The sequence below is a fragment of the Festucalex cinctus genome, chromosome 8 (assembly GCF_051991245.1).
Source record: "Festucalex cinctus isolate MCC-2025b chromosome 8, RoL_Fcin_1.0, whole genome shotgun sequence".
Lineage (NCBI taxonomy): Eukaryota > Metazoa > Chordata > Actinopteri > Syngnathiformes > Syngnathidae > Festucalex > Festucalex cinctus.
Genome location: NC_135418.1, coordinates 27,119,042 through 27,145,235, shown reverse-complemented (window position 1 = coordinate 27,145,235; position 26,194 = coordinate 27,119,042). Strand labels below are relative to the sequence as shown.

Genomic DNA, 26,194 nt, shown 5'->3' with positions numbered 1-26,194 from the left:
CAAAGTCGCTTTACATCCAATGTTGGACTGTTCTGTGTGTATAATATTCACACTGTTGACATTTATTTTGGCTTGTTGAGTATTTGTTGACTTGGTGGGGTAGAAATCAGACTGGAACACGCAATGCGATATCATGCAATATCACTTTAACTTTCTCTATTTCGGGTATCGGGTCATAGGTTGTTAAACGTCGACATAACGTATTTCACATAATACAGCACTTCACTGGTTTGCTGTGATCCTGATTTAAAAACATTACAAATGTGAATGTTGAACTGGTTTGCACATTGGCAAAAGAATACGCAGTCATGCATAACTGTTGTTATGACTTGGATGGATCGTACGTTAGCGCAGGTTAGTGATAGACATGGCATGTTCAAATTATTGGTTGAATCGCCACTGCAGGAACAGAAGTCTGTCCTATACCTCAGACTCTGTATTAATTCGTCAGAATCTCATGGAAGTAGCATTTAGCTCCAAAAAGTAAAGAGTGATGAAGACACAAGTTATGGAAAAAGCTGCTTTTAATGCAAAAATAAATGATTTCTGGTAGTGCTTACTAAAAAAAGAAAAAAAAATCTTACAAAAGTCATTCAAAAAACATATATGGTGATAAAATAAATAGTCATTGGACGCGTTTACACTTAAAGCTTAAAGGCTTTTGAAAAGAAGAGCAACATCTTATGCCACTAAGTCGACTTGGACCCGTGAGGACGGTAGCTGTTAGAACTGATTATAAAATGTCTACTTGCTGGCCGCTTTTCCTTCCAGTATAAACAATAGTCTGTACAAAGTGCATTAGTTCTACTGCATCCTGGCTCAAAAGGAGCGCTCTGTTGATCCTCATTTCAACAGTCATCTTGATTTGTCATGATGGTCTTACGTGAAAACATTTTCCACGAAATATGAGGGTAGAATCAATGGTTCTTTCATACTGAAATGATGGTATCGCTGGTTTATGTGCAGATTAGTTTTAAGTAGAACTGGAACTGTAGCTTAGGATCCTTGGAGAATCTAAAGGCACCATTGGAAGTCCAACATAGGGAGTGCGTAAAAAAATATTTTGTTAAAAATATGTATACAGTGGTACCATGACTTACAAGTATAATTTATTCCACGATCAAGCTCACAGCTCAATTTGATAGTGTATTAAATTACTTTTCCACATTGAAATGAATTGAAATGCCATTAATTTAAATTAACACAATTTGTGACTGTCCTTGCCCACGCCTAAATTGCTCCAATTATTTAACTTCACTTGAGCAACGGCATATCTGAATCTCAGAACTCAAATTTTGGCACACAACACAAAAAAGAAAAAAAATAATTAACCAAGCTCCACGGCTCATTACTTCAGAATCTCATAAGTTCTAAGTCAAGGTACCACTATACTGTCCATTTGGCTCCCCTGAATGTCTTATAATGAGGGAGAACCATGCCCATCAAAATACCAGGTCTCTAAAATACCAAATTCCAGCTGCACAGGGCAGATCCAAAGACCACCAAGAGGATCTGTGTTACCCTCCCAGTCCCATTGGTATCCACCTGGACTTGTTTGCTTTTGAACCCTGAACCATAGCGACTGGGTGGCTGCGTCTCTGTGCCGCTGCATAGCTTTAAGGGGGCCTGAAAGGAAGTGGCCCTCCTCATCGGACGGTCTGGGCTGGAACCATCCGTCGGTCTCTCGCCAACATACAGCAGCGGGTGTCTCCTGTGGTCCAGCTCAACCTTGAAAAGCTCGTACTCTTTATGCGGTAGCTTAATGCCAAGCACTGTGCACCCGTGCGTGGCGCTCAGGCCCTGCTCCTCTCCGACCTTCCACTCTCCGGCCTGCCCGCACTTCCCAGGCTTTGTCCTGTTCAACAACTTTGCTGTGGACTCGTCTTCAGCTGTCACCCTCACTTCAGTCACCTTAAAGACAAACTCTGTGGCTCCCGGTACTTTGACTGAAGGGTTTCCCTGAGCGTAGTGACCCGAAGCTCTCAGGGTGAAGGTGTTCTGGGAGCAGAGGGGGTCAGAGTAGTGGCGGTAGATCCCCTCCCACGCTTGTTGATCAGGATCGAAGTGGAACTCTCTGGTGAGGAACAGAACTGTGGGACGGGTTTCACACTGCTGGCTTACCCAGAGTCCGGACAAGGAAATAGGGGTTTGGGTTTGGGTTTGGGTTTGGCGGGGTATAACTGGGGGTCGTTGTTCTGTGGAGCGGTACACCAGGGCACACACCAGGCAGGGATGGATGTGATGCTGAAAGGATTAATGGGAGAATAATTAGCATAGCGGTACTGGATGCAAGACATAAAACATTTATAATTGGAACTAAAACTCACCATGGCACTCTGCAGAGGCTGCTGGTACCCTGTCGGTCTGTAGTGAGTTCTTTGGGTCCAGTCAGTGTGTATGTCCCCCAAGAAGAGCTCCTGGATTTTCTCCCCATGGCCGTGATGCTGCGTCTCCACCCTAACTAAATCGAGCTCCATCATGGTAAAGCCCATAGCCTCCAGGCACCCTCTTCCTGCCCGGGTATTGTAAAGGTCCAGCGGCCTCCCAGGAACCAGCCGAGCCAGGCTCGGACCCACGCAGGATGGGGGCAGCCTGGAGGTCAGCTTCTGCTTGGCCGCTAAGCTGTGGACCACGATGGCCACCCCACTGAGGTGATGGTCGGCTTCGGTGGCTCCGCGGGTGATCCAGGAGGCCTGGCGAAGACGGAGCCTGCCTCGGATCGCCAGGGAGTAGGCGGGATTCTCGCAGCCGCTGTCAGCATAGTAGTGCTGCAGCGCCTGGAAGTGACGACTGGGGTGGAAGGTGTAGGAACGGGTGAGGAACTCTGGACCTGGACGAACTTCACATCTGAGAATAGCAGGGTAGAAGTTATCAGTGGAGATATTTTGAGCCTCTTGATTGTTTAGTTCAATGATTCGCTTAAGGAACTGAGTTGTAAAATTTATTAAAAGAACAGACTGTGATAAATCAAGAACCTCCTGAATTGTTTGCCTTCTAAGGTTTCACTGTGTTTGACAAAAGTTTACCTCGTTGACAGCCAGGTGCCATCCAGCCTTGGCGGTATTTCTGCTGTGATTGTCACCCTGTCCTGATGGTGGCGGTAGTGGCAGTGGGGCTGCCATTGCAGGCTTTCGCTGAAGTTGGAGGAAGTTGTGGGCACCTCCCAGACTTTACTCCTCGTCGCAGCCATCAATACAACTAAGAAGTAGAAATGGCGGATATTATTTCATATCATGAACCCATGAGCTTACTTTCCGTATCGTGAGTTTGGAGTAGTTGCAAGATGATGATGGCCCATTTACTTCAATCGACCTTACAGCTGCAAATCACAGTCCCTGCTTTTTCGGTTCACTTGAAGTGTGCATGTTAACATCATTACGATGCACAACTCTTTGTCATCCAGGTGACGAAAAGCGAGAGAGGTAGAATGAAAAGCATCTGGTTGACAATAGCTGAAAGCTCACGTCACGTTTCCCTCCCGCCTCCGCAAACACCGCGACAGTCGTCGTTCCCGATGAAAGCGGCGATCGTCGGATACTGTGAATTTGTTTGACTTGTGCACATCTGCTTTATCTCGCTGCATAAATGCATTCTCGGCGTCTGCGTGCTCAAAGGTGCGTCTTGAGACCCTAAGCAAAGATCAAGTTTCAGCCGAGATGGAGACAAAAGGATTTTCTGATCGCGTCTTTGTGGTTTTGCAACAAGAGGAAACCGCCGAGTCTTGGCGGCGTGTTCTCACACACCGACCGCTTGTTCTCCACGTGCAAATATGTGATTTTTTTATTGTTGTTATCGTCTCGCCTAGCTCTTTCTGAGGATCCCAATTCCGGGGGTCATCATATCGTGACAGCTTTATGCCCACAGTTCCTCCCGCGTGGCTTCGCATGCACTCTGACCCGCATTGAGCTGACGAGGTGTCAACTGTTAAGTCTTTGGATGAGCAGCAGATCTTTTTACTCTCTCGCGGGTTTAAGGAATATTGGAACATTTATGATGTAGACTCGCATTTTTTCGTTGAGGAATGATGCACAACACTTTTGTGGAAAATTCCAACTGCAGCATAGATTTTTGTTTAAAACTTATTGGACTCGTGTCGATTTTTTTTTACTTATTGCTTCTTTAGCCGCTCTGCTTGCATAGATTTTGTCTTTGATGCGCAATTTAGTGGGAACAAAAAACTACTGAACTTATTTCTTTATGACGAGTTGGGGTCATGGTCTAATGTAAAAAAAAGCTTTTCTGTTCATTTGAACACCTTACAATGACTTGCCGTTTTTGTTGCCTTTATTGCTGTTTGCATCTTTATGGGTGAGCAAAAATATGCTAAGCTGTCCAATTTGCATCTAATTTTGTGGAAGTCTTGGTGCATAGTGCAAGGACCAGTTGGTACTTGGTGATTGGCATACGTTTGTTACCATTATATTCTTATGACAGTTGTGTAATGGAAGCGGATCTGCAATGGTTACGAAATCAAAATAAATATATTTAAAAGTCATCCAGCAGGTCTGTTTGTTCACCATCGTCTGTAACTGCGTGCTAAATGTTGTCCAAGTGGTTACAGAAGTGCCAAAAACAAAAGTGCCGCGTCGTCATGTGGGGCTAAATTTAAGTGTGTTATTTGTGCCAAAAACATGAAGTTGTATGGAGTGTTTCCCGAGGTCATGTGTCATTCCCTCTCTTGGATCTTAATCTGGTGCTGCATATGGTTGCATTTACAACAGGACAAGAAAGAAAGGAACTCGTAAAAAGCAAAGAGCTTAGTAAAACAAAATTGCTCATTGAGAGATTTTAAGTATTACTCTACAAAAAGAGCCTCGGTCAACCACAAATGAGACGACGCCGTAATGCGCAACATGCGACCCGCGACTCCATTTGGAGGAGATCAAGGCAACTTTTTCCGGTTCAGTTCCTACTCAGCCAGTCGAACAGCGTTTGACTTGATTTGCATTTCCACGACAGTCTCCTCTTCATGTGCACCTCCTTGTCATCCGTGTTTCATTCAGCAATCAGCTCCCCTCGCTGACGACTAGTCTATAAATAACTCCTTCCTGCTGCGGTTCAGAGGTCAACCGCTAGCATGTGATACAGGTGCCGTCTTTGTTGAAGAAAACGAGACAGCTGCGTCTGCGTGTATCGGTTTTGTTATGATCGACGTCAAGACTGCACTAAAGAGAAAATAAATGACAGCAGAATTATCTTGGGAGAATAAAGTTGTATGATTTTTGAGGAAAAAAATAGTTGATAGCTATATTTTTTTGTGTTGTCTATCTTGAAAAGGTACAAGTGGTGTCTGCTGAGTTGTTTCTCACAGCGCTCAGTCCAAAAGAAACAAAAGAAGCACATTTGTCGTCATTGCTTGTCTTGCTATTTGTCACAATTATCTCGTGATCCCCCTGCAGTGGAGTGAACGTCTTTGGGGGGCTTTGTTCACTACGTTATCTCCTATCTTGACTATCTTGACTCTGAGCCATAATCTGTGGTGATGCATGACTTGCTGTGTACTACGTTGCCCTTTCCCTACAACATCTTCTTGTACGAGTACTTACTGTACAAACAAGGACTATTTATTTATTTTTTTTAAGTAGCTCTCTAAATTGTTCAGGTTAGCTCTATTATGTTCATTTGACAAGCTCACTCTCAAAGCTAAACCATTAGAAGATAGGTTATAACATCACTGACTTATTCATTAATCCTCAGCAGCTAACATTAGCTTAGCTTCGGTGAACGGTCTTGGTCAGAGTTGAAACGGCCACATACACCTTCAGAAAAATCAACTCAAAGCCTGTTTATAGTAAACAAAGGCATCATGTTAAAAAAGGAACAACAAAGAAAACCCCTTCCATCAAACTTGCAGTTGTCGAAATGCAACAATGGCTTTGATTGTGTAAATAAACCGCTCGTAAATGCAACGCGAGGTAGACACAAAGGACTTGTAATACAAATGGTGTCCATTGTCCCTCCCTTCTCATTTGTGTAAGTCAGGCCGAGGTCAAGTTGATCTTTTCAAAGCGCCGCAGCTCGGCGTTGTTATTCTAACTTGGGTCATGTGCGTCCGCGGGGAGGGCGAGCGGACGGCCGCTGTTGTCTTTTCATCACACTTTGAGCGTTTCATCCCAAGCTCTGGTTTGCTTACACGAGAGCTCTGCGCGGCTTTGCCCGCTGGATGTCAAACTCTGGCTCCTGTTTGCACGTGGCCACCAGGCTTCAAAGGACAAATGCGTTCTAAAAGCCTCGAATAGGGTTTGTCGTCATGAAATTCACATTCGTAGGTTGTCAAATAATCCAGAATTCTCACAATTCAAAATAGTTTGGCAGAAGAAACACTAGTCTCAAACTTTAAATAGCCTTTATCTAGAAAATAAATGTACCTCTGCAGAGGACATAATACACTGCACTTTGACGCGAAGCACCATTTCCACCTACTGTAGTGGATGTGCAATTACACTTTATTCTAGTACGGCTAAAAACAAACAAAAGAAAGAAATGTTCCTTGAGGATTTTATTTTGGTTCTTTAACAAGTTGTCTAACTCCATTTCTAAATGTTTACCATCCTTTCCTCTTTTCTGAGCATCTGCGGAGGTTCAGCAGCTCGACCTCGCTTGTCTTCTTCGCGATTCGAAAGAAAACACTCATCGTGGGGGCTGAGCGGGGGCGGTCTTTCTAGTGTGCGGTGGGGGGGGGGATCTGATGATTGCACCTGGGCGGACATCTCCTCCTATCCGCCTCTGAGCCATCACCCATAACCAGCCCTGATGTTCAGCGACCCATGGGGGGGGCATGGGCTCCGTAATGTCCGCCTCTTGTTATTCCAACCATTAACATAATAGTAACATTAGTTCCAGGGCCACGCTCGCCTGCTCCGAAGCCGCCATTGTTTGAAGGCAGCTGCCGGAGAAGAAGAAGAAGAAGAAGCCTCCTCTTCCTCCTCCTCCTCTTCATCTTTGAAGACACAGACCCACCATTCACCAGTGCCGGCTTGTGTTTTGGTTGGATGGCAGACGTTTGAATACTGACAAATTGCTTAATCGCTTCCTTGTGATTAACGAGTGGTGGTGTGTGACATAATCCTTGCCAAGTTTGGGGAACGGACACGCTTCAGGAGCCTTTATTTCTTTCTTTACGCACTTACATGCGCATGATAGCAACACTAGGACATTGTCTGACTCTGTCTAAAAATGATAATGTACCTGTAAAAAAACAACACTTCGATTGACATTTTGGGGGTTGTTCCTTGGCTTACGTGTCACCCAACTTCCAAGTTTTTCAAGATCAAGCACTTTTTTTTTTTCCTCTCCGAAGTGCTAGCAAGAATTGTTTTAACGAGCACTAGATGGTGGCATTCCACTTCACTACAGCAGTAGCTTATCTGACAAAATCCGCAATCTTAATGCTAACATACAATGCAAAACGAGATAGATTGCTAACAAAACTAGCATTGATGTTGTTGTATTAATCCTATAAGCGACAGCGATTTGACCACAAATGGTCCATTGAAACATGTAGACAGAAAATATATCAATATTCAGGTATATATTCTTCATTCTCCGCCATAAACAAATAATACTATAGCTAGTTGCAAAACTTCGTATATCCAAGCTATTCGTTTAACAACTCACCTTTAGTCATTTTTGTGTTCTTTCTGTAATACACTAAGATCCAACAAAATGGCACTGCCTGATCAGAAAATATAAATTGTTGTCGACTTGTCGAGGAAGTATGTTGGAGTTTTACACCTCAACTGAGAGAGTATGTTTGTATATTGGGGCGGAGCTAAGTTTAGCCTAGCTTGCTAGCAGAAGTTACGGATTGTCTCTGCCACATTTGTGTTTTTTTTTCCCTTACTGAATGGCTATTTTTAAATAACAAAGCATCGTAAAGCATCTATTTTTAAGGGTAATGTAAAACGTAATGAATTAAAAAGAAATTTACTGTAGTTGTTTTGGCATTGTAATTTGCAAGTCCGGTCCTCGAGTGTTTTCCATGTTTCTCTCCACTCAGACCTGATTCATGATCAGGGTCTTATTCTTCTGCAAAGCTTGAGCTGATGAGCTGATCATTGGATTGAGCTGCCTTGAAGGAGAGAGCCATGGAAAACAAGCCGGATAGGGGCTCTCGAGGACCGGACTCGGGCACCTCTGCCTGAGAGGTTACACGATAGCAGGGTTCACCAATTCCTGGTTCTCGAGGTCTGGAGTCCTGCAGGTTTTAGATGTTTCCGCCTACCAACACACCTGATACTAAAGATCAGGATTGTTATCAGGCATGCTGATGAGCTGATTATATGAATCACTTGCGCTAGTGGGCGGAAACATCTAAAACCTGCAGGACTCTGGAGATTGAGGACCGGAATTGGTGAACCCTGCACTATAGTTATCTAGACAATTATAAATGTTTTTTTTTTTTTATAAGCAGCAATTAGCTACTCTTCCACTAGATGGCAGAATGTATAATTAACCCGCTTCCACCTGTTGCTATTCAGACAAACAGAATCATATTTTGTGCTCATAACCAGTGCAGATTTCACAATAAGTACATTTGTTAATCTTGGGGGGGGGGGGGATCATTATTTCACTTCATTTTTTGTGACTTTTGTTTGGTGGTTTGCCGTGAGCTTATCCAATTTAAATAATGTGCTTGTCTCACTAAAATTTAATTTATAAAACACTGGTCATGTTAACCCCTCGACTCCCAATCCCCATTGCACTCACCTTGCCAAATCAAGCAGACCCCACCGAGCGCGTGTGCCGAGCGTCCCTTTGACATGATCGCTGCCTTTCAACGTGCAAATTATTATTATTTTTTTTAGATCCCAGAACTCGAGAATCTCCTGTCAGCAGCAGACAATCATGTGAGCTGTCACCATGACACGAACACGCATCAAGTAATCCTACGCGCGCCGCTTCTTTTATGTCCACCTGTTGGCTTCCATGCTCTGGTGGCAAACTTGTCAGTGGCCTTGCAGCATCTCCACACTGGTGCGCTCTCCTTGTGAGTGTGCAGCACACAGTGGCTGCCTTCCACTCGATGCGTGTGTTTGTGTTTGAGGAGGAGTATAATGCGAGGGTGGGAGGAGGGCGCATGTGTGCATCCGAGGTTGAGAGAGACACAAGTGAGAGAGCAAAGCAGATAGAGGAGCTTTCAGTGTGTGTGTGTGACTTCAAGTTCCTAAATGCAAAGCTCAAGGGAGCGTTTAGGTGCTAAAACTTCCACTGTTAAAGGAGATGATGTATCTTTTTAGTCGCTATGTCAAACCATTCCCAGATGTCCTAATGTCTGTGACATGCTTTTTTAAAAAAAACAAAAACAAAAACAACACCCTAGGATCAAGAATTGTAGCAGTTTTTTTTTTTTTTTTTAAATAAATAAATATACCGGTACTCCCTTTTCTATGGAAGCCCATTCCCGCCTAACTTGGCAATAGCCAGTTGGATATGCGCTTCAGTATCAGTATTATTATTATCAGTATTATATGCATATAATTGAATACTTTATATTTTTTTTATGAATTTTACAAATCTCTATTACCTACCTAAAATTCATCCATCCATCCATCCATCCATCCATTTTCTTGACCGCTTATTCCTCACAAGGGTCGCGGGGGGTGCTGGAGCCTATCTCAGCTGGCTTTGGACAGTAGGCGGGGTACACCCTGGACTGGTTGCCAGCCAATCACAGGGCACTAGCTAAAATAATTCATAATAAAATAATTAATTAATTATCTTAATCATTTTGAGATTTGGGATGCATTTTCGGCAAGTTTGGGGATATTAGTTCTTATTTTTAATATTTTTTTATATATTTGTGGTCAATTAGTTCTGTTTTTAGTTTGTTTTTTTTTTGTCTGTTTTTAAAATTTTTGTCTGTATTTGTGTTTTTTTCCCTTGTATATTTAAATTTTTGTAATTGTGCGGTTTTGCATTTTCTTGACTTATGTAGCTATTCTTTATATATATATATATATATATATATATATATATATATATATATATATATATATATATATATATATATATATATATATATATATATATATATATATATATATATATATATTTTTTTTTTTTTTGCATTTTTAATGTTTTATTGTTATCTATTTCAATTTTTGGTGTTTATTTTTAATGTATATGATCTACTGACCTGGAGAAATCACGTTTCCAAGCGTGTGGGGTCTATTCTAAAATCAACAAGTATGGTTTGTCCCTTGTTTAAAAAAAAGAAAAAGAAAAACAACAACATGGAAAAGTCAATTTTACCAAGTCAATTTTACCAAGTCAATCCAGTTAAAAAACAAAATCACACAAAACGTGTTCAGATGCAGAGTAGGCGTTGTGGGCTTGGACATGTCCAGATGTCCCAGTTCCTCCGCAATCCGCAGTTTACATTGGAGCGCCCTCGCAGCAGAGAAAAGTGTTGACGGTGAGGTCTGCGGCTCGCTGGGCGCGTCGGGGAAGTTCTGGAACAAGATATTGCTGTTCAGTTTGTTTTCGTGCGATGTCTTCATGTGGCTGGCGATGTAATTGGTCGGCCATTAACCTCCGCGGAGGCAGAAATTTGAGACACGGCCATCTTTACCGTTTTCCACCTATAGGATAGTAACGTCAATACAACATGAAAATACATTTTGTTTTGGCATACTATGTAGTCTGTAATGAAATTAAACTTTGGCATGATCAGCATTGATATTTAAAAAATTTTCAAAAATTAGAGTTGAAGATCACAATGGCCACACACGCACACACAACATATGGCACCTTATTAGAGCGCCACATAAACGCCTCAGTCACGCCGATTGTGTTGACTCTGCCGACCGCCGCCGTGGAGGTGAGGAAGGCCTTCAAAAGCAGTGAGACTTGGCAGCACATCTACGGCGGGTGGGCTGACCGCATGCGTTGGCACCTTGTCAATTGACCTTAAGGGCCTCCGCTGTACGGCGCACAACACGAGCTGTATTACGGGCAACTTGTGTCCCGTTTTTATTTTTAATACAGCACGTTTGCAGCACTAAAAATATTCTTTGCCATGTTTTCCCTGATCACCTCACACTCGACTCAACTTTATTTACTGTCTAGAGAGCGCTTTAGAAGCAACCATCACTGGATACAAAGTGCTGTAGAGTAAAAATTATAGGTGTATTCAAGTAATCCATCTGGAGATGTAATAAAAGCATGTCATGTGCTGAAAGTTGGATCCCAAAGCGCAGACATTATTCACATTGAGACGCATGGAACTTGACTAGATGATAACGAAAGAGAGTTGCACGGAGAGACAGTGGTAATAATCCGACAAACACGCACACTTCTCAGACAGCTACTGCAGACAGTGAATCGATCTGATTGGTTGTGACTAAGTAAAGGATTGAAGATTGACATCGCAGAGCTCATGACATCACATAGCATAAAACCAATTGAAACATCACACAGCGGTCTTGCCATGTTTGGGATCGAAAACAAGAACGATTAGAGGTACGTGCTTTTCATAGGACAGCAGGAGTTTTTGGGATTATTACATACGTGTAAACAACTTGATGAATCGTTTTTTTTTTTTTTTTTTTTAATGTGACCTGTCATCTGTCCTGCTGTTTCTTCTTCTGTGTTGTTTACATGCTGGCCACATGTGTTACTTCTGTACCGAATCATCCCTCAAACATGGAATTTTCTATAAGCAACTCGAGTAAACACCACAGTCCACAAGTATGCTCGTATTTACAACAAGGCACGTGTGAGCATAACAGTGATTAATGGGAATATGGGAAAAGTAGATGCTTACAGATTTTTTATATCAACAGTGACATATTTCTTTGAAAAGGGGGTGGGTGCTTGTGGGGGTTCAAAAATTATCTCTCCGGTGAATTTGGAGTTATTGGTTATGCATGTTGTTATGATTTCAGTCCAGCTGCATTCGCGCTGCCAAACAGTTTTGGCATTATTAAAAAAAACAAAAACAAAAAACACTTTTCATCATGTTTTTTGTTTTTTACACTTCCTTTGCAACAAACAGCCATGTCATGTCTAAGTTGAATTTGTTGCGCTCTGGGCATCCTTAAGTCATTCGCTCGCAGCCATTTTCACTGAAACGACCCCCTTCGCTCCCAACATGGAAAACATGGAACCTACCAAAGAAGGATTAGAGTCTCTTCTTTCATCACAAAAAAAGTATATTTCTATCTGTTTCCGTTTTGCAGCAATTAGCATTAGAATATGAGTTTCATCATTATTCACAAATCTCTTTAAAACTGCGGGGAAAACAGCTTTGTTGCAACATGGCCCTGGTTGATCTCTTATACTCTGCTGCCACCTACTGGCTCTTTTTGTAATAACTACCATTGTCATTACCATTCTCTTCAGTTTAATGGCTGCATCAAAGCCTTCTGTATGCATGCGCATAAAAAGTAAAAATAAAAATAAAAACATATGAATACGTCTTTGGGAGCATGGTGATATTTAACATAGAACGTATTTATACGTTTTTGGGAGCAAATTAGTTAATAGTTCATGTGTTTGGAGTGTATTGTTCAGACCTTGGCAAAGTTGGGGTGCAGGGAGGTTTGAGGCTAGACCTTGAGCCCCTCTCTCTTTTACGTTAACCTCCCCCATCCCACCTTAAATGTTGAAAATAAGCAACAATATCTCACAGTTGTCTCGTCAGGGCCATTATTTTGGGGCTGGCACTAATCTGATTGTTGAACAGCGGCGCTGGCTGAGCTCTAACTGGCTGTGACGGGCCCCACAGAGAGAGGGGGGTGGGAGGGGTGGGGGGGTCGTTGGTGGGGGTTGGACAGGACGCCACTGATCTCTGATCCCAGATCTGACATTGGGCTCCCTCAGGAGGACACTGCCTGGGGTGTCAGCTACTTTGATCCACTCTGGGTCCTCTCTGGAATGCGCGCGCACACACCTAACCGGGTTGGCACATAAATAGCTGGCACAGGGAAAGCATACAGCCCACAGCCCGCGCTATTTTATAATCAAATAAATCCCCCCCGACCTGTAACTAATACCTTAGCGCGGCCAACGACTACGGTGGCCTAAGTGTGTGTGCGGCTCGTGTTTACTTGGGCTCATTTTCCGACAAGTCCACGTGCTGGGATAAAAACGTCAATGTACACAAAAACCTACATATAAACGCATACGCAAAACAATGCAAACACAAACCTTTATAATGGATTCATTCATGTTTCTCCTGCCACCTTTGCTGGTTCCTTCTGCGAAGCTATCTTTGCCACGCACACTAAGATAAACGCAACACACGCCAGCTGCAAATAGGCGGCGGCGCTTTAATCACGACATATTCACATCGACGCCCTCTTATCTGCAAAAGGCAGGAAACGTCTCCTCGTGATCCGTTTTTTTGGACGAAGGCCCACAATGCAGAGTTGGGTCGGCCCGTCGGTCAACCGGAACCGAGTTGGGCGATAGGCGCGTTCGGGGGCGGTCGGTTTTGTTTTGCGAGCAGGTGAGGTCTGACGTGTCGTGTTTTGGATCTGCTTCCCCCTCGATGTGCTGATGAGATAGACGGTTATATCGCACTCGATTGAGCTCTTTGATGAATCCGAAATGACCCGCATCCATCCCGTTTAGAACAGCTGAACTTTATTTGGGGTTCATCAGATTTATGTGCCGCCTCCCGTTTAAGTTTGGAATGTGATTGGTTACTTCTGATCACAGCCACGTATGTTGAAAAATGGTTTACCCTCCTTGTCCGTCAAGCGCTTTAGAAAATGTATGGAGGGATGTTTTGCAAACTTGGAAACGGTTCCCTAGCAGGTTTTGTTTGTTGACTCGGTGAATCTCTTTTGATACGGCGCAAAAGTGCCACTTTAAAAGTCACGCCAGCTATTTGTTCTGACATTTTTTTGTGTTTGTGCGATAAGAAAGTCCCTCTGCAGGGATTTGCTGGTGTTTTTTTCTCTCTTCTGTGTGCACAAAACCTGCTGTGCTTATTCTCTGTTACTGCCTTTACTTTAGAGAAAAACATGTTGTGGCAGGTTGAAGAGATCCGTGGCAGGAGGTAGAAATCTGTCAGGCAGAGCACTGACTAAAAAGTAAGTGCATTGAACAATTTTAAAAAAAAAGTTACATTTTTATGCAGATTAAAACTAAATTGGCATGCTGATTCCAAAATTGCAGTATTTTTTCTCTCTCCACATCTTAGCCTCCATAAAAGGAAAATTCTGTAGCTGTAGAAAGACTGTAGTAAGACGAGCTAATTTCAGTTGAGAGTGTGGTGAGAGGTGTGTGCCGCTCCCAATTGGTCAAGTACTATCAACATCTGCAAACAGAAAACGAGCATATTAGCAATTAAGACGATTAGTACTGGCTTTTCTCTTAACCTCGTAACCATGGACAAAAGTTTGATTTCTTTATGTTGGTTATTTTTTAGTTTTCAAATAGGGCTGGGTTTAAACAAAAAAATAAATAAATCAAATAATCCATATCAAATCCATTTTCCTTTGCAAGCCCGATATCGATTCATAAAATTGTTTTGCAACAATTAGCATTTGAATATAGCTAAGTTTCATCATTATTCACAAATCTGTTTAAAACAGTGGGCAAAAACATGGCCCCGGTTGGTCTCTTATACTTTACTGTCCGTTTTTGTAATAACTCATTGCTTCAAGCATTCTCTTCAGTTCAGAGGCTGCAGCAAAGCCTTCTTTATACTCTAGCATAAAAATAACATAACGTATAAATATGTCTTTGGGAGCATGGTAATATTTAAAATAGAACGTATTTATACGTTTTTGGGAGCAAATGAGTTAATATTTGTGGAGTTTTTTATCATGTATTTGACATTTTAAGAGTTGATGTGCCATAATGAATCAGGATTGAAGTGAATAGAATTGGTTAAAAAAATAAAAAAATAAATAAATCGAATCAAACTGAAATCTTGTTAATCGGAATTGAATTGATTGAGGAAATTAGAATTGATAGCATACCCAGTGCTATTCAACCTTACATTGGCATACATAAACCAACCAAACAAAACTGGGATCCTATTACTCGAAAACTGAGACCAGTTTTGAATTCCACACCCAAAAATTAGTTAAAAACAGCTGCCAGATATAACTCAACAAAAATTATACCGAAAAGCAAAATAACAGCTATTCTCTTGTGGAACATATCTCAAACGTACGTGATAAGATAAAAAATTTTCCTATCATCAAACGTTCCTGTTGTTTTTTTTTTTTTTTTCTTGAGAGCAGAAGGAATCCGCGTGAAGCTTCCCAGCAGACCACCGTGAGGGTCTTTGCGTCCCGGGCATCAACTCTCACTTTGCTGTTTGAACTAATCTCCACTGGTGGGACCAGAAGGCCGAGAGGCAAGATCCCTTGCTAGAACGTGACAAGTCATGAGTCTTAAAAAAAAAAAAAGAAAATCCCCCTCAACATATTTTGGAACCAGCGCGACAATAAAGCGGAGGATATGAGACACAATGGTAGCTGACCCGGTTGAAATGCTGGAGGTGCGTTTGATTTACGACACGGCGTCTGATCTGGCGTAAAGGGAGAAGGCCTGTTTCTGGGAATAAATCGGCAAGGCCGGAGTTATCGAAACACGTGTTGGAGCGCGGCGCGTGAAATCACCAGCCACGCGGGGCCACTTGGCGGGATCCGTCGCTCGCTCGTAAATCCGCAACATGACTTCTTCGCATGACAGGGGCCCTCATTTAGGAAGGCGGGACGATGAGTAAAGTCATTTGTAAGAACATGAAAGCAGGGTGGCGGCAGATGGATGCAAATGGCGAGCAGTGCGTGTATCTCGGTGTGTGTTTGCTCAAGTGTTCCCTTGAAAGCGGGAGATTCATCATTTGGCTCGAGCGGCAGTGAATGTTGGCGGGGGGCTTGGAGGAGGACGGGGGGCGATTGGAGTTATTGGCGAGATGCAAAGAAGAGCCAAGATGGCAGCTATGTCAATAAAGGGGCCTCCGCCTCTCACCCTGAGAGCCCGATCGCCGCCGCCCCCCCCCCCCCCCCCCCCCCCCCTCCCCTCCGCACATAGCCGCAACCCTCAAGTTCCTGCGACCAGATGTGACGCCTCACGCTCACCATCAAATGTCCCATGCGCTATTTTAGTTGAGGTTTTAGTGGAGCCGATCACAGCTGACTTGGAGTGAGAATTAGGATAAACTCCCCCCAGAACTGGTCTTAAGCACATAGAGACTCACATTCACAAGTCTTTTACAAATCTTCGACCAGGAGTCAGCAACCTTTCCTGTCAAAAGAGCAATTTTAGGCCAAATAAAAAACAAAAAAAAGTCTGTCTGGAAGCCGCAAAACATTTCAACATTGTGATACGGGAAACAGTGTGTTAGTGTTTGTCTAATGTACTGAGTGATGGTCCAAGAGCTAATTAGAGCTGCACCAAAACAGAAAAATATGCAGCATCCAATACTCATTCAGAGATTCATTTTCTTTCTGTTTCTTCTCATCATTATTCTTATTATTAATGCTTCGTTTTTCATAATTATTATTATTATTTTTTTTAGATTTTCTGCCTTTATGGCTTTTTTTGGGCGGGATTTTTTTCTGCCTGTTTTGCTATCAATTTCTGACATTTTTGGCCAATTTGTGGACATTTTATGTTGATTTTCGGAATTTCTTAATATTCTGCCTCTCTTCCTTTTTTGGACGTTGTGGCAAATTTTAGGGGGGAAAAATTCTGCCTATTTTACTATAAATTTCAGACATTTTTTAGGCAATTTTGTGGACATTTTTTTATGTTTTTTTAATTTCTTTTCCGAGGACATTTTCTAGTTGCTTTTTGAACATTTTCTTCTCTTGACTTTTCTTAAATCAAAATTCTGACCTTTTTTTTTTTGGGGGGGGGGGGGGGGGGGGCAATTTTGTGTACATTTTATCTGGTAATGTTCAGGATTTGTTCTTTTGTTTTTGCATTTATAGATAATTTTTAAACATTTTGATTTCTGCCTTTTTTTTTTTTTATTCAATTCATTTTTGGCAATTTCATGTACATTTTATGGTAATTTCCCCCCCTTTTTTTCTTCCCTTTTATACATTTTTTTTGTAATTTTTAGAACTTTCATCTACCTTTTTTTCTCTTTTTCTGGCAACTTAAAAAATTTGGGCTCTGATGTTTTTGGAATATTTAATTATTCTTTTTTTTTTTGTCGAAGTCATTCATTTTCAGAATATATCTAAAAAATATATCAAATGTAAATAATAATAATAATTATTATTATTATTTTTTTAGAGATCCACAGGGAGCCACAGGTGAGGGACTAAAGAGCCACATATGGCTCCAGGGCCGCAGGTTGCAGACCCCTGCCTTAGCCTATGTTTACACTAACGTTCCCTGCGGCCTCCTTTGCCCGAAACGTAGTGCGGTGTCATGTGGGATTTTGGCGTTCCCCAACTTTTATATACAAGTCTTGCTAGTTTTTCTCACGGTCCGACCACGTTATCCTTGACAGGCCGTGAGGGGAAATGGCTGTTGAGTCCCGGAGGCTCAAAGGCGCACTACTACGATTCCGCCTGCAGTCTACCACGGATGACAGTACATTCCCGTCCGGCCCGATTTGATGATGTCGCTCACGTTTCTCACGTTCTGTCACCGATTCAACATGGACGCCGAGCACGTTTCAGGCGTGGTTTTTACACTCGAGTTTTTGTGCACGTTCAACAAATGTTTGATAATATTCAACAACTACTCACAGCCCCCCCACTGTCCACTGTTGTTCTTTTTCCAACATTTTATGATGCTTTAATTTATGAAGTCACTGGAGCGTCGCCGTAATTCCCCATCTGTGGAGTCTTACAAATCCTTTGCGTATTTATGACTCTAAAGGATTTCTCTACTGTACGTTCCCCCGCCAGCTATTATTTAGCCCGTCTGTCTGTTGTTCCCTGGGAATTAAATTACACAAATTTAGTGATCCTTCAAGAGAATGGCTCCCCTTGTGGGATCCGGTTACCTCAGGAGCCCCACAGCCCCTCTTGTCTTCTTTGGAAAATGGCTGCCGTATAGTGAGCGGCGGCGATGGGTTGATGGTGCTAGTGAGCGACATGTCGGCTCCTGCCTTTTTGCACACTTCAAAAAAAAAAAAAATCATCTCGGATCTAAATTACATGTTGAGATGATGCACTTTGAACGGAATTCTTCCCCGTGAGTAAATGACACGTTGTTCACCTGACCTCCTCCGGTAACCAAATCCCCCCTCGTTTATTTTGTTGGCACCAGCTTGTTGAACTTCAAATTATCGCACGCACACACATACACACGTGAATGTTTTTGATTGATTTTGATAATGTGGGCTTGAAATAGAGGGCTCACCAACGAAAGCACGACGAGGCGGGTTTTCCACAGCGAACATCAAACAAGATTGGGGATTCTTGAAAAAGTTCAAATGCGGCTTTTGAATCCAAGCATTCCTCAAATAAACTCGTACTTTTTAGTTCAACAACCTTATAAAGTGAATTCATAGATTTATTTCTAAATACATTACGCATGCTTGGAGAAAACTGCTGAAAACATCATAACTGAAAATGATGTAATGCTAATAGAAAATATGGAGATAAAGCCTTGTTTTTCACAATCTGCAACTGTTTATCACCATTTAAGTTCTCCTGATTTGGGTGGGGGTGGGGGGGTGGGGGGCGTGGCTAAAACGGGCTCGAACTTAGCCTTCATTAGCATTTTATTATTTACAATTAATCAATTGAACAATTATTGAGATATGGAAACGACCACCTCCCTCCATCATCAGAAAATTTAATCCAAATAAAATAGGTCGTTATTTTCTCAGTTCGTAGATGCTACGATGTTAAGTAAACTAATGTTGCTAACCAAAACAGCAGCACCTATGAAAAAACGTTTTGTTTTTGTTTTTTTCCACATTCATATTGTTTTTTACTTATCTTCTGTTTTTTTGTCAATCAGTGTACGGATCCGGGAACGTGGGAGGCCAAAATTGAAATTGGAAAACTAATGTTGCTAACCAATACAGCAACACCTATGAAAAAAAAAATAATATATATATATATATATATATATATATATATATATATATATATATATATATATATATATATATATATATATATATATTTTTCTTTACAATCATATTGTTTTTTTAAATTATCTTCTGATTTTTTTGTCAATCAGTGTATGGATCCGGGAACGTGGGAGGCCAAAATTGAAATTGAAAAATTGAAAAACTAATGTTGCTAACCAAAACAACAGCACATATGAAAACCGTGTTTTCCACATTCATATTGTTTTTTAATTATCTTCTGCTTTTTTTGACAATCAGTGTACGGATCCGGGAATGTGGGAGGCCAAAATTGAAATTCCAACCCGAACCTCAAAAACCATGTTGCAGGTGTGCTAACCACTTGGGCACCGTGTCGTCCCCTTTCCGGTAGTGTAGCGGTTTCATTTATGAGCTTCTGTATGTCGCTTTTGTTGATTGAAATTCCTTTGGGCGTAATCCACTGAAAGCTTGCGTCTCAAAATCCTCTTTTAATAATGCAGACGTATTTGGACCCCTTCCAAGGAGTCTTATCCAGAACATGACTGTCCCGCCTCCTTTAAAAAAAAAAAAAAAGTGAAATCCCATAAAAAATCTCCTCATCTTGAACCAACCTCGCCCGGCTCTACCCGAATCTTGACCCCGGCCCACTTCCTTAATCCCTGACCTCCTCCTCCAACATAATGAATGCATGCCGCTGAGCCGTGATGGATGTGCACTTTGTACCATGTACCCCCACCCCCCCGAAGTTAGGGGTCGGGTGGGGGTGGGGGGGTTCCCTGCTGGTGAAAAAGACCATCCGTAAATGTCAAGCCCCCCGCCACGGGCACCAGCAGAGTCGGATTGGCACTTTTACGGCAAAACTTCAAACTCGGGATGAATCGTCGTGGCTGAGGAATGTTATTTGGGAGATTTCCGTCGTCCCCGCATCCCCCATAAAAAAAAAAAAAAAAAAAAAAAAAGCTTTTGTGTATGTGTGCGCCTGTGCGTGTTTGTGTGTAGAGCGTTGTCGGGAGGAGCCGGAATCAAGGACCGAGTCAGATCCTGAGCCACCTGTGTGTTATCCAGGGTGGAACCCCCCTCCACCCCCATAATCCCCTCTGCCCTGTGTCTGCCCTCGCCGCTCACGCACACGCACGTTTCAGAGTTCAGATTTGCTCTTCGAGGTCAGGCGCTCTCTGTGATCCATTTTCACGCTGTTGTAGCGCACTCGCACCTGGCTTGTACGTTACATAAGTTCACAAATTTGGTGTGAAACAATTTGGGTGTCCGATTTTGGTGGAAGTAGATGTAAAAAAAAAAATGTTGCTACTGGTAAATGGCTTGGGTCCTGAATGCATTAAAGAAACGCTGATTGAATATGAAGCCAGTAGGGCTCTGATATCTGCAGACTTGGGGAAATTGTTACCCAGAGTTCAAAGCAAACAGGGTGAAGTTGCATTTGCCTGTTATGCTGCATACAGAAAAGCTGCCAATAGAAGTTAAGACTTTCACTAGTGTAAATGCTTTGCAGTTACGTGTTACGTTCTCAGGTTGGATCCCAAAAACGCAGACACAAATAAGATTTTAACCCTTTATTCGCATAACATCGAGAGGCGTAGAACAAACTTGACTAAACGAGAATGCATCGATAATCACGAGACGCCAAGGCCCCTTGGGCTGTGGAGATGCACAGAGGAACAGAGGTAATAATCCGACAAACAAACACTTCTCGGTTTGGCTTAAATGGACAGTGAATTGATTGTATTGGCTGTGGCTAGACATGTGGGTAACAGGACTGACATGGTATTATCTGATTGGCTGTTGACCAGAACAAAAGAGATTAAAGATTCTTAAAGATTAGCTCATGACATCACATAGCCAGTTGAAACTAGATGCCGATTACATCAGTTCAAAACAGACACATGACCTCACGGTCATGACCCAAACTTAACCCTGGCATGACCCAGTCATGACACTCTTAGCTAGTGCTAGCGCTTGTGCACCTGTGGGAGAAATCTTTGACTTTTTCGCCCTCTTTTTTTTTTTTTTTTTTTCCCACACCATGGCCCCCAAGAAGAAAGCTACGTCTTCTATCAATGTTTGTCCAGCCAAAACATATGATATAATTTTATTTCAAATATTTTTTATGCAAATTATTTTGATGTAAATATTGACGTTAATGGGGAAATTCGACTTAAGTCGAAATTCGAGTGACATCACTAGCGTCGGAACGTAACTCGAGGACTCCCTGTATTCAAAACAGACGATGGTTTTCAAATAAATGCGTATTTGTCATTGCGTGTGGGTGAACCGCGGCTTCAGAAAGAAACAAGAAGTCTGCCATTTTGCTCCGAAGTGGCCCTTTCAGTGCTCCTTCAACGAAGAATTTGTCCAAGACATTTTGTCTGACAGCGACCAAATTTGAACAGACACGCGGACGACACTAAATGAGACAAAACCCTCTCAAGCATCTTTTTGTCTTGTCGTGTCCGGAGCCGACAAATTGTTGGCGGCACCGACCTCCATCGTCTGTGCCGTCCGCCGTCTGGTGGGGATGCACGGCAGATGAAAGTGCCGAGTTGAAGTCGGCGGAAGGACAATGCGAGAAAGTTCTAGAAGGTCAGGAGCCGAGCAGACGACAGGTCTCGGCTGATTAGATGTAATCAGTGCTGGATTGGAATCTTTAAAACAAAGATTTTTTAAAAAACAAAAAAAATGAGTAATGCAGCTCGTGAGCGTTGATATTCATGTGGATCGCAAGTGGTTCGTTCTGCTTGGCATCCCGAAGGCCAAATGAAATGCCTTTTATCATCACTGGAATGTGCCAGCTGGTGTTTGAGACAGAAAGACAAGAAGCAGCCAAACCTCTCAATCACACGTAATCATTTCCATTCGTTTCGCTTTTGCTGCGGGTGGATTCTTTGGACGCTTTATCTTCGCACAGAATCTTCCCTCGACGCGGCCAATAGCTTTAATTCCCCCCCCCACACAATTTGTTTCCAAGCGTTTCGGGAGGTGTGAACAGACGCGAGCTGGAAGCATGACATTGCGTGCAGTGCATTTGCCGTAATTTTTTTTTAAATTTTTTTATTAATATTTGACCTCGTATTTGCATTGTGCTGTTTTTGCATGTGTCCCAATAAAACTCTTCAGAACCACCATATTTAGAGGGGAAGCCAAGTAAAAAAAATAAAAAAGTTGCCTCCCCACTAGTCTAAACACGCCATTCTAATTAATATTGCGTTTGCGGAATTTGAATCAGGAGGGCGGCCATTTTGCCGCTATGTGTGCTGACAATGATATCACAGTGCCTGTGGGCTCAGCTTATATATGTCACATGGCCAAACCCAGAAAACAGGTGAGCCATGATTGGTCGAGACTCGTCACCTGAGCCCTCAAGGCACTGTCATTCTCAGTTGACAGCAAGGGTCAAAATGGCCGCCCCCTGCGATGGATTAAAAACGGGTGGATTTTGCTGCTTCATTCATATTCCACAAATGCAACTTTAATCAGAATGCACATAAAATCATACTATATTATTGGAAAGATGATATTTGACTAACATTATTATCCACATCATAATACATCAGTGTAAATTGAAACCTCCCTAAGGGATTAAAAATAGACGAATAAACTTATTCCTATTTCAGTTCTCCTAATTTAAAAAATATATATGAAAAAATAAAAATAGAGAGAAAAGAAAATATCTTTTTTAATTTAAAAAAATCGGATATGGTCGAAGAGGAAAAGTATAATTATACTACTTTTGCTACTATTATTATTATTATTATTATTATATTAACAATAAGAATTAATAATAATAATACCAGTATAATATAATTATAATTACCCGCGACCCTTGTGAGGAACAGCGACTCAGAAAATGGATAGATTGATGAATAATTATAATTAATAATAATTCATTATTATAAATAATAATAGTAAATTATAATACTTTTCCTCTTTGAGCATCGATTTTTTTAAATAAAAAAAAAACATTCTCTATTTTTTTTCTCTTTTTTTTGTTTTTAATATTTTCAAAATATAATAATTATACCACTTTTACTACTATTATTAAATAATAATTATAACAGTCAAAGTAATATAATTATTATGCTTTATTATACTATTTTTTATAATTATAATTGTTATTAATATTTTTTACATTTTATTATTATTTTTATATATACCACAGTGGCGCCATGAGGAATGTGGCCAACGTGTTTTATTTCCTGGCTTCAGGACGACAGCCACGATTGTAATGTAAACTCTCACTTGACGATATTTGACATCTGACCACATGCCCACATTCTGGTATGAAACCGTTTTGTGCCATAATCGCCCCTGAGAGCTGCTTCATAACTCAACACGCTCTGCTCGTGCGTGCTCTCGTTTAATGAGTGAGAAGCAGAGGGAGGTAAAAGACCAAAAAAAGAAAAAAAAGAAAAAAAAGAAAAGACTTTGATATCCAAAAAGCCACAGCTGAACATCTGCTGTGCTTGGCTGACCCAGGACGCCTTCCCCGAGTTTCACTTTTTGACTCCTCCACACACTTTTATCCACGTCTGGTAGGGGCTGCATCCCTGACCTGAGGAGGAGGAGGAGGAGGAGGAAGAGGCCTCAGGGGGATGGAGGCATTTAAAAAAAACAAAAAAAACGAGGTTATGTGTGAGAATCGGAAAAGGAGAACATGGGAGCTGGCCGTCTCCAAACACAACAATGTTTTGGGCCTAATGAAATGTTTATGATAGCTGAGCACTGTGCTGATTCAGTGATGAGCTCACGCTGTTCTGGCAAGCGCAAGATCTTCTCCTTCGTCTTCATCGTCGTCTTCTTCCAGACGGGCCTTAAATAGCGGCTCAAGTTCTCGCAAAAGCAAACTCATTTAGGTTTCCAATCCAAACATTTCATACAAGCCTGTAAGACCCTTTAAGGGCTTGGAGGAAAATACTGTACAGTAGTAACTCCTCTTCTGGATTATTCCGTCCTCTTTGCGGTGTGGCTTCATTCGCACTTGTAGAAATAAAAAAAAATAAAAAAAATAAGATGCCTACTTTTTGGATTGGTTGGAATTTAATTCATTTCATATTATGTCCGACATTTTGTACCGTTTTACTGTATGTTTTTTTCCAACATACAATATTGTTTAGTGCTATTTTGTTTGGCCTTGGTGGAAGGTCTGCTGTGTACTGACAGCCATTTTGTTTTCAGTCCAGAGCAGGAAAGGCGTTCTTGGTCTCCACAGTGGCTCTTTGTGTGGCCCCGTGTGACCCCGTCAGGCACGCGGCTCAAGCTAACGCGGCGGCGGCGGCTACGTAGCTTAGCCCCGTGGAATTTGACTTGGAGGTGGGTTGGGGGGTCACGGTGGAGGGAATGCGCTTTCAAGGTTGCTTGAGCAGCAGAGCAGATCAATATGGATCACATCACAAAAGTGCACAAAAAAATTGTGTTGTATTTCAATTCATATTATTGTAAAGTAAAATTAGTATTGTAAAGTATTAACAAGGGGGAGGCCACCTACAAGAAAATCGATGCTCACCACTTTACGACATGGAATCAGATTTGCTAACCATATTAGCACGTGTTCAAAATGGATCCTTCCTCTCACTATGTGACCATGTGACTTGTCCTACCCAGACACTAAGGGAATTAACCACTAATATACATACAGTACATAGATACATTTTATTAGTTCATTGATAACTAAATTACATTTAAAAAAAAATGCATTGCATTTTTTTCATTATTAGCTATATAAATTCACAAATAGGATTCCAACAGGCATTTTAGTATGAAACAATTGGACCAATAAGAGAGCTTACGTAGCGTATGTCAAACAAGGACCAATAGCCTTGTTGCGATGTCATAAGTGGACCAATAACATTCTAGCAGTGTGATAAATGGACCAATGGGGTTCAAGCTACATGATAAATTGCTCTCTGGCATTCTAGCTGTGTGATAATTGTAACAATAATGTCGTAGTTATGAGGTATGTTAACCAATTATCCTCCTATACTCATTGATAGCAATGTGATGGGTGAACTAATAATATTACAGTTAAGTGATGGCTGGACCAATAGCATTCCAACTATGCAAATAATGGACCAGTGGCGTTCCAGCTATTTGATAAACGGACTAATAGCCTCTAAGCTATGTGACAAATGGACCAATCGTGTTCCAGCTAAGTGATGGATAGACCGATGGAGGATGATAGATAGAGGGCAGATGGTCTGAAATGTTAATGTAGTAACAGGACATAAAAATGATGGAAAGATGGCAAGCAGAAGAGGAGCAGGAGGAAAGATAAGACAGACAGGTGGTCTGCGAGTGTCTGTGTGGGTGATAAGTGGGGAAGGGGGTGAAAAAAAAAGTAGTGGAAAATAGCAGAGTGGTTCTGATAAATGGACGGGAAACAATGGAAGCAACACCAGCCAATAACTGGACCGTAAAGTATCATGTTGACAGTCACAGACAGATAGATAGATAGATAGACAGACTAAACGACCTGTAGCAATGAGCAAGCGTGTCATATATTTGAACTAACATTTGAAGAAATAGATCCAACTTCTTCCTATTGTTGCCACGCTAGTGACGGTGTACGTAGTGTTCAAAACAAACGGGAACATACGCAGCAAATATGTGTGCGTGTACATGCGCGTGCACATGCTGTGTCTTCCATCCGCTATCACTGAGGCAATGAGTGAGTGTGTGTATTTACTGTTTCCACAGATGGAGCGTTGACACAGTCTGGATAACTGAGATAAATGACTCGCACCACCACTCGGCAGATGGGGAAAACACACACACATGCGTACACACAGATGCAAAAATGCAGTATAGGTTATCCAGTGAGCTCTGTAGCTCGCCGCTGGGGAACCTTTTTTACTATCATCCGGTTCAAATCATGAAAAACATGTCCGAAAACTCAACCATCATTACAAGCGTGTGCTTTCTGGTGAAAATGTATGCAATATTTTACTCTCCTCACTAAAAGTCACTCGGTAGCATCACGTCATGAATTATAAAAGCAGGCATACCAAACACATCGCTAACTGGCAAATAGAAAGTTTTTTTTTTTTTGTTTGTTTGTTTTTATTTTTGCCTAATAAAGTCTCATATGGGCGGAGTGTGGTTTTACGGAAGCGTAGAGCTGCCAATGTGGAGTAAACATAGCGTAATACCCCATTGCATTATGGGGCGAAAAATGACTATGCTGAATCATAC

At 41.8% G+C, this 26,194-nt stretch overlaps 1 protein-coding gene across 1 annotated transcript; it reads right to left on the bottom strand.

Moving 5' to 3' along the window:
- Positions 1 to 506: 506 nt before the first annotated feature.
- apcdd1l (adenomatosis polyposis coli down-regulated 1-like) lies at positions 507 to 9,010 on the bottom strand. Its single transcript, XM_077530668.1, has 4 exons — positions 8,710 to 9,010; positions 3,027 to 3,198; positions 2,328 to 2,847; positions 507 to 2,244 (listed from the first exon to the last, which is right to left on the bottom strand). Exons 1-4 carry the CDS (start codon positions 8,762 to 8,764, stop codon positions 1,459 to 1,461), a joined length of 1,533 nt encoding a protein of 510 aa, XP_077386794.1. The 5' UTR covers positions 8,765 to 9,010; the 3' UTR covers positions 507 to 1,458.
- Positions 9,011 to 26,194: the final 17,184 nt, after the last annotated feature.